This window comes from Falco peregrinus, chromosome 2, assembly GCF_023634155.1.
Source record: "Falco peregrinus isolate bFalPer1 chromosome 2, bFalPer1.pri, whole genome shotgun sequence".
Taxonomy (NCBI): Eukaryota; Metazoa; Chordata; class Aves; order Falconiformes; family Falconidae; genus Falco; species Falco peregrinus.
Genome location: NC_073722.1, coordinates 37734744 through 37743285, shown reverse-complemented (window position 1 = coordinate 37743285; position 8542 = coordinate 37734744). Strand labels below are relative to the sequence as shown.

The 8542-nt window shown below is 61.0% G+C and overlaps 1 protein-coding gene across 1 annotated transcript; it reads left to right on the top strand.

Annotated features, from left to right (window-relative positions):
- Positions 1 to 106: 106 nt before the first annotated feature.
- Positions 107 to 6998, top strand: DOK1 (docking protein 1). The gene is given in 6 exon segments (XM_055794692.1): positions 107 to 260; positions 585 to 881; positions 3305 to 3416; positions 3572 to 3744; positions 5462 to 5839; positions 5841 to 6998. Coding segments are annotated over 6 exon segments (1761 nt in total). The 5' UTR covers positions 107 to 197; the 3' UTR covers positions 6579 to 6998.
- Positions 6999 to 8542: the final 1544 nt, after the last annotated feature.

The window sequence follows — 8542 nt, the reverse complement described above, 5'->3', positions numbered from 1 at the left end:
ACGCACACACATCCGCAGATGCGCGCACACATCCGCACACGGCGCGCGCGCACGGGCATGCACGCGCACGCACACACGCACTCGCGGGCGCGCAGAACCTCACTGTCCCGCCCCTCGACACGTGCGTCCCCGCCCCGTCCCCGCCCCGTCCTCGCGGGTGGCGGCGGGCGGAAGCGCGGGGCGCGTGGCGGCGCGGGATGGACCCGCCGGCCAAGGAGGGGCCGCTGCTGGTGCAGCACAGCTACAAGTTCGGCACTAAGGTGGGCACCGCGCGGGGCGGCCGGGCCGGGGGGGGAGACGGGCCGGAGGGGAAGCCCCTTCCCTCCCGTGGGCGGGCGGGCTCTGTTCCGCCCCGGGCTGGGCCCGTTGCCTGGGCCGCGGCCGCCGCCCGGCGACCGGGGAAGCGGGGCCGGGGCTCTGCCGGCCGAGGGGTCCCGCGCCCGCCCTTCCCCACCGGGGCTCGGCGGGCGCGGGCGGGGCCTGTCTCCCGGCGCTCGGCTGCGGGGCGGGACGGGACGGGGCGGCCGGGCGGGACGGCACCGGCGGGGCTGGCCCGGTCCAGGCGTGACGGCGCTGCCTTGCAGAGGTGGAAGCGGAGCTGGTTCGTGCTGTACCCGGCCAGCCAGCACGGCGTCGCCCGCCTGGAGTTCTTTGACTGCAAGGAGCCGGCGCTGCCGGCCGAGCGGCTGGGCACCCGGCGGCTGGACAAGACGGTGGTGCGGCTGGCGGACTGCACCAGCGTGGGGCCCGTGCCTGAGAGCGGCCCCCGCGCCGGCACCGCCGTCTTCCGCCTGGAGACCAGCGGCCGGAGCTACCTCTTGGCGGCCGAGAAGCAGCAGAGCGAGGAGTGGGTGGCGAAGCTGTGCGAGATCGCCTTCCCGGTGAGTCGCGGGGGGTCCGCGGGCCGGGCACCGGGGCGGGGGGCGACCCCTTCCTACCCGGCAGAAGGGGCCCGGCCGCACGGGGGAGGCCCTGCCCTGAGGCGCGTCCGCTCGGTCCCAGGCCGCGGGAGCCGCTGGGCCCGGGGCTCCCGTCCCCGCCCGGTGGTGCTGCCGCGGCGTCTGCCTGGCCGCGTTACCGGGCTCCTCGGCATGCTGCTAACGATTCTCGGTTGCAGATCCGAATTTCAAGTCGGGCTTCTCGTCCCCGGCGCGTAGCCCGCTCTCGCCCCCCGCGGAGGCCTGGCTGGGCCGGGCGGTGCTTCCTCTCGGCCCAGCCGCTGCCGCCTGTCCAGCCTCCACCGCGGTGCAGTGGAGCTCGGGCTCCCGGCCAGCGGCAGCACCTGCAGGGCCGGCGCTCCCCCTCACCCGGCTCTGGGACCCCCTGCCTGCTGCGGGGGACGCTGTCAGCGCTGGGCGTGCGGCGCGGCCCTCCGTGCCGCTGCCCTCACTGTGCCCGTGCCTGTGGTGGGTGCTGGGCAGGGCTGCTGGTCCCAGGATCTTCCCACAAGGACCCAGGTGTTTGACGACGACTTTTTTTTTTTTTTTTTTTTTTTAACCTGCTTGCATCCCCCTGCAGCCTGCTAGTCAAGCAAAACTTGTCAGTGCAGCAAGTGCCCAGCTGAGCAGGGCCAAGAGGCACTGGTGTGGTACTGGAAATTACTTCATGTCCCTGCCTGTGTCTGCTTGGTGCAGACATTGTTGCAACCTGTAAGCGGCTTGCAGGGCCAAGCTAGGGACACAGCATGTGCCTTTGGAGTGGTGCAGGGCAGTGGCAAGGCAGGGAAATGTCTGCTTGGAGCAGAAGTGTGCTCCTACCTTCCTTCACATGGTAGCTGTCAGTGGTGTGCTTGAAGTCGAGAAGCGAGCTGACAGTTCAGGGAGCGGTGAGCAACAGGCTGCAAGAATAGCATGTATTCTGGGAAGGCCTGGCCTGGAGCAAGAGGTCCAGGAGCTCCGTGTGGTCCCTCTGCAAAAAGCTGAAGATCCTCAGTTGTGATTTCTGGTCATCTGCCCAGAGAGCATGACTTTGTGTCATGTTTGCTGCTGCCCGGAGGGTAAGCAGGGCCCAGTAGCTTGAGAACTGGGGACAGAGATCAAATCGTATGGGTTCAGAACAGAATTTCTTTTTCTTTTGAAGATGAGGGAAAGTGCAGTCAGACAGAGCCTTGAAGGGCTGTGGTAGATTGGCTGGCCCTTGGCTTCCTGACCCCAGGCTGGAATCCTGCTGCATTAGATGGCAGCAGCTCCTGCTCAGCTAAAGCATCAGCTCTAAGGATGCTAGGTTTTAGCAGTACCCCTTCTATTTGGGAGGAAGGGGTAAAGGCTTTTACCTTTAAAAGGGCCTGCTGGCCCTTTTTGGGTCTTCCCTCTTGTTAAGAAGTTCATATAGCAGGGCTTTAAACTGAGACTGTGACAGCTTGCCTTCTGCAAGATGTAGACTCTGTTGCAATTCCATCCCATGTGACCCTGAGAAACAGCTTCCAGCTCCAGCCCAAACACAGACCCTCATGCAGTGGTGCTGAGGCACCTCTTGCAGGGCATCTGTGAGCCTTTAATTTGCATGGGGTTTTGCCTGGGAAGGATCTTTGCTATTTGGTGGTAGCATCCCACATGCAGGCCCTTGGGGGACGTGGTTGCTGATAGTTTGTGCATTGCGCTTTCGGTTCTGCATGTGTTAAAATAGAAGTGCTTGCTTCCCTTCTGTGGGCTGTGCACCGATACTGGCACCGCCTTCCTGTCTGTGCAGAAGCAGGACACAGACCCTTGTGTCTCTCCCTCATCAGCTCCCTCCTCTGCTCATACTGCTGGGCGAGCGTGCCTGGGCTCATGCCATGCTTCAGGCGCCAATGTCACCTATGCTGGAGCACACCGGTGAGGAAGCAGAGCTGTTCTGTGCCTCAGTACCAGGGCACCCGCGTGGGCATGCCATAGCAGTCAGACAAGTGGCAGCAGACTGGGTGTGTGGGATGCCCAGGTCCGCACCTGTGGGAAGCCTTGTACCTTACTGTGGGGCAGGGTCTGGAGGGTAGGGCTGCTGGCAGTAACTGCTTTCTTCTGCACCCTGCCCAGTGCACAGCCCAGCTGGGGCCCAGGGTCGCCCTCAGAGCTTCAGGGAAGCCCCTCCTGCTCTGCCTGGCTGTGCTCATCTGCTTTTGTGCTGGCTCAGAGGTAGGGAGCCCTGGGGTCCGTTGCCAGCTGTGGGCAAGGAAGAGCTTGGCATGGTTGCAGGGTAGCCAAGCTGTGCGGTGCTAGGATAGGCCCTTTGTGGGGGAGCAGTGGGGTTGGGGGGCAGTGGCTGCAAAGGGGACCCAGGGGCTGGCAGAGGAAGAGGGAGATGGGGCTGATCTGCTCTTCCTTGGCAGGGAAACAGCCCTGGTGATGCTGGTGTGGCAGCCCGGCATGGCAAAGAGGGTGGCAGGGAGGTGCCAGCCCTGGAGATGGCCGTGAACTCCATCTACTACTCGAGAGACGAAGGTGGGACCTGCTGCTGCCCTGACTTTGGACCACCTTCTGCAGGGCCCTTCCTGCTGCTGCCCCATCACGGGGGCTCCAGTGGGCAGGGCAAGGCCTCACCTGGAGTGGGGGATGTGGCTTCCCTCGCCATCCCCTGAATGTCCCTGTCCCCACAGTGAATGCCTTCTGGGTGACAGTGCAACGGACAGAGGCTGCGGAGAGATGCGAGCTGCGTGGCACCTACGTGCTCAAGGCTGAACGTGACAGCCTTGTCCTGAAGGACCCGCGGACAAATGGGATCCTCTATGTCTGGCCCTACCGGCTGCTCCGGAGATACGGCCGGGACAAGGTGAGGGGTGGGGGGAGCCCCGTGTGCGCAGGCCTGTTCCCATGCAGGCTTTCCTTTGTGAAACGGTAAGGAGCTGACGTGCCCAGCCAGCCTGTGGCAGTCGTGCAGCAGGCCCTGCCAGAATTGCTATAGCCACCAGCAATCACAGCAGGGTCCCCAGGGGCATCTGTGAACCTGTCTGTCCTTGGCTCCCGCCTGTGCAGGAGCATGGGCTGGCAGGATGCCTGTCCCCACTGAGGTCATGGCTGTGCGGAGCCCTGCTCTGTGTGGTCCTTGCCCCACTCCCACGGGGGCCGTTGCAACCCCTGCTGGCCCCTCTGCTGGACATCCCTGCAGCTGGCTCACCCCTGTTCTCCATCCCAGTGCTCCCTACTCCATTGCTGGGGGCAGGCACGTCCCTCCATGCTGCACATGGTCTCCCTAGTCTTTGGGGACCTTGGCCTCCCACAGTCTTGGCTCTGCCCTGGATTTAGTGCACGCCTCCTGAAGGATGGTGGTCAGAGCAGGAGGGGCTGTTCAAGACACCACTTTCTCTAGATTTGTTCACTTTGTGGGGTGTGCTGCTCTTAGCCTGGCTGACCTGTGTAGTCTGTCCCCTCCCGGTGCCCTCCAGCAGCAAGTCTATGATCTGTCTTGCCACGGCCCTGAGCACGAGAGGTACCTGCCGCACTGGATGGAGAGGAAGTGGCCTCCCCAGGGCTGTTTGTAGAGGTGACTGTGTCGGCTGCAGTTTGCTCATGGCACTTTCTGCGGCACTTTACCAAAACAGAAGTGGAAACTGAGCTGCTTGTGGAGGCAACTGGCTCATTGGCAGGGCCTGTGCCAGGGGCAGGATGAGGATCACATGGCGTAAGGAGCCGTAGGTTGGTTCAGCAGCACAGACCCACCAGAGGAAGTCTGGCCCCAGGGGCTTTTGCAGCAACCCCAGAGACTACTGCTGCATGAGAGCACCAGTGAAGCAGAAAATCTCACCTGGGCTCAGGGACTGAGGTTCAGGAAGGGTGTGGGCATCTGCTGGTGAGAACCTGGGCATTAGTACGTGTTCAGGCTGGAGGATCACAGCCTTGGTGTGAGACATATCTTTGAAGTGCTTCATACCGTTAAGAGTAGTGCTGGTAAGGCAAATGCTTTGCTTATCGTTGGTAGCCAAGCTGCTGCTGCTGGCCTTTCTCTTGCAGAGGGCTATGTTCCTCTGTCTGGTATCTCTTGCCACTGGATTGCTTCCCTTCTGCCTGGCTAATGCTGAGCTACCCAAGGTGCCCGTAACAGTTTCCCCTGCTGCACTGTCACTCATCTTCTTGCCTGACTCCAATCTCGGTCTTAACTGTGTAATATTTCCTAGACTCCCTGGTGCCCATTGTTGACCCTGCTAGAATTGCTCAGGTAAGGCAGTAGGTCTCCAGCAGGACCTGCAGCTCTGGCCTTGGGGCAGCTCGGTGATGTCCCTTCAAGTGTGCATCCCGCTCAGCTTCCACAGCTTGTTCTGGGCTGCTGGGCAGCGCAGCCTCCCCCTGGCCAGGTGCTGCGGAGCTGCTGAACACAGTGTGCCTCTGGGGTGGTGCTCGCTGAGCTGCAGCCCTCACTGCCGGGGGTGGAGGGAGCAGGGTGTTCCATTCTCACAGGGCGCACAGGATCAGCACTGCAGGAAGCGCAGCCTGCACGATGCACTGGGTTGGCAGGTGCTGGGCAGGATGTGACTTTTCCACTTCCCCTGCAGGTGATGTTCTCCTTCGAAGCTGGCAGGCGCTGTGACTCCGGCCCAGGGAACTTCACCTTTGAGACCAAGCAGGGCAATGAGATCTTCCGCCTGGTGGAAGCCTCCATCCGGGAGCAAAAAGCGCAGGTGGAGGAAAACCGGCAAAGCTGTGACTCGCTGGATTCAGACAGCCCTGGTGTGGTGCTGATCCACCAGGCCCTGGCTGACGCTCTGAGCCTGGAGCTGCCTGCGGAGGGGGATGATACCGTGGCACCCAAGGCGGGGCTGGCGCCAAGGCCCAGTGCAGCGGCAGAGGAGAGAGACACCGTGTCTATGCTGAAAACCCGGACTCTGCCAGAGCTCCCTGTGCCGCAGGCCAAGCCCACAGTGTCGAGCACGCCCCCCCCGGTCCCCTCTGCCGAAGGTGCCCCACACCGTGCTGCCAGCTGAGGACCTATCCAGTGTGTACTCGGAGCCCCTGGACTCAGTGAAGGGCTTTCGGCCCTGGCCAGACTCGCTGTACTCAGACCCTGTTGACAGCAAGCCTGCTGGTGGGGCCAGGGTGCCCGGCGGTGCCTCGGATGAGCTGAAGCTCCGGCCGCTGGTGCCTCTGTACTCTGGCACGTACAAACAGGTGCGGGCTGAGGAGCGCAGCCAGCCCCCTGCTGTGCCCAGGCAGAGGGAGCACATCTATGACGAGCCTGAGGGCTGTGCTTCCCGCTTGCTGCCCTCCACCACCTGCATCTACGATGAAGCACGGCCCATGGGTGAGGCCTGGCGCACTCAGGGCCACGACGGCAGGAGCGGCTACGAGTATCCCTACAACCCCAGCACTGATGACTACTCAGTACCTGCCTTCCAGGCCAAGGCCAAGGGCCCCAAGCCAGTGCCTGCCCCCAAGCCGCAGGCAGCCCTTATCCCTAAAGGTGCTGAGAGGAGCAGGGACCCTGGCAAGCGGTGGGGGAATGCCGCTCCCGAGAAGGCGGCCGTCAAACCGAGGCTTAATAGCAGCAACAACAACAACAATGTGGAGGTGCTGTACAGCCAGGTGGCAAAGCCGCAGTACATGCAGAAGAAGGAGCAGTCTGTGGATGAGTGCAGCTTGTCGCCCGTCTACGAGGACTTGGGAGAGATATAACGTGCTGCTCTCTGTCTGTCTGGGGGACCCAGGCCCGTTTGTGAGCAGTGCTGGCTGCTGTCCTCCGTGGGTCATGGGCATGGCTTGGGGCTGTTCTGGGTCAGGCAGAGCCCCTTTTGGCTTGCCAGCACCAAAGGGCTGCATTTCCCAGGAGGCCCCTTCCACAGCAAGAGCAAGAGAGCTGTGGCTGGCGCAGCTGCCAGCATGCTTCTCCGGCTCTGGAGCTGGCTCCGCTGCCACCTCCTGATCCGCAGGAGGGCTGGCTGTGTCGCCCTGTGGCTGCTGCTCTGGCTCCCTCTGACCAGGCTGCAGGGCTGGGGTGCCTGTTGCGGTGCGTGGAAGACTGCTTGCCATCAGTCTCCAAAAGTATTTTTATACCACATTATTTTAATATTAAAACCTGTATGTGTCAGAATGAAATGTTTGCCTGTGGCATGTCTGGGCTGTCAGGTGTATGGATGGGGAAATGGTGCTGCAGTGCAGGGTGGCCTGGCTGTGCAGCATTCACGTGGTGGCACGTCCTTGTCTGTGCCAGACCTACTGCACTAAGAGGAAGACGCAAAGAAAAATGTGTGCTAGGTTCAGCTGTGGCTAGGATGCCCTGCCCGGGGATTGCGGGATACAAGAGTCAAGCTTGCAGATACCTTTATGTGCTGATTGGGGTGCAAAATGTTGTGATAGCCTCTCAGAGTAGGGCTGGATGGGGCCAGGACCCAGCTCTGCTGCAGCTGGGTGACTGTTGAGTAGACACAGGATTTCTCCTTCCCCAGCCTGATCCCTCTGCTGATTTCCTGCCACTCCCAGCTGCTCTTGAAAGGCCTGGGATGGCCCAGTCTGGATCACATACACTTTAATGGTAAAAACTGTGATCCCTGTTGTGTGGTCTGAGGCCAAGGGTTTGGCTGTGAATGCTGTGTGGCCAGCCTTGGGTGAAATCTGTGCAGGGGAAACAAGTTGCCCTTTTGGTGATGGTAATGGTTGTGAGAGATTTCATGTCCCTTCTGTGTGGGGCTAGATGAGGTGCTCTAGCACTGGCCATCCCTGTGTGTAGTGATGACTTCTGCAGGTTGATTACAGACAGTGTTTAAACAGCCAGCTGACAAACAGTGCTATGATGGGCCTGTGCAGAGGAGTAAGTGTGACTTCTGCAGCCCCAGGGAGCCACAGGCTGCTGGGGAAGTCTGGAGGATCGAGTTCAGGTCCCCAGACTGGTGAGATGGTGACAAAGCAGCAAGCTCTGACTGGGCATTTGTCTGATGCCCAAGCTGCAGGGAGGAATCCTCAGTAGTGCAACAATACAGCACAGCTGTAGCCAGGACTGATTTGTGGCTGTTCTGTGCTGGCTCCTCTTTCCCACTGGGTTTTTGCTGCAGGAGAAGGGAAAAAGCCTAAGGGGCTTTGGGAATCTGAGGCAGTTCCTGCCTGGGACAAGAGGCATGAGCAGGAGGCATCTGCTCCTCATGGTTGGCTGCTGGGTGGTCCTGCGCTTGTATTCCTGTCCCTGGTGGGTCAATGTATGCATCTGAAGAGCAGTTCTGCCTACCCGTTCCAGAGAAGAGCTCTGGGCATTGCTTAGCGGGGGGCCTGGGCCACCTGCCCATAATCCTTGCTTGTGACACCAGTGTGAGGTTCCAAGACTTAAATGATGAAAAGCAGCCTCCCAGGAGTGAAGCCCCAGGGCTCTCCCCTCCGTACGGCTACGGGTATGTGTGCATCTCCATCACTCTGGTCACCATAGCTCAGCATGCTGTGTGCTCAGTGCTGTGGAGCTGAGTGCGGCCGACGTGCAAATTGACTGACCCAGCTTTCAGCAAAGAGGGTGACAGTGAGGGAAGAAAATGCTCCAGCCTAGCACCTGTGCCAGACCAGCGGTCCCTGCACTCCTCTTGGCTGGGAGGAAAGGATATTTATTTTTTCTTGCTTCAGCAATGATACTGTCTCTTGTGCCAGATGACTTGCAACTA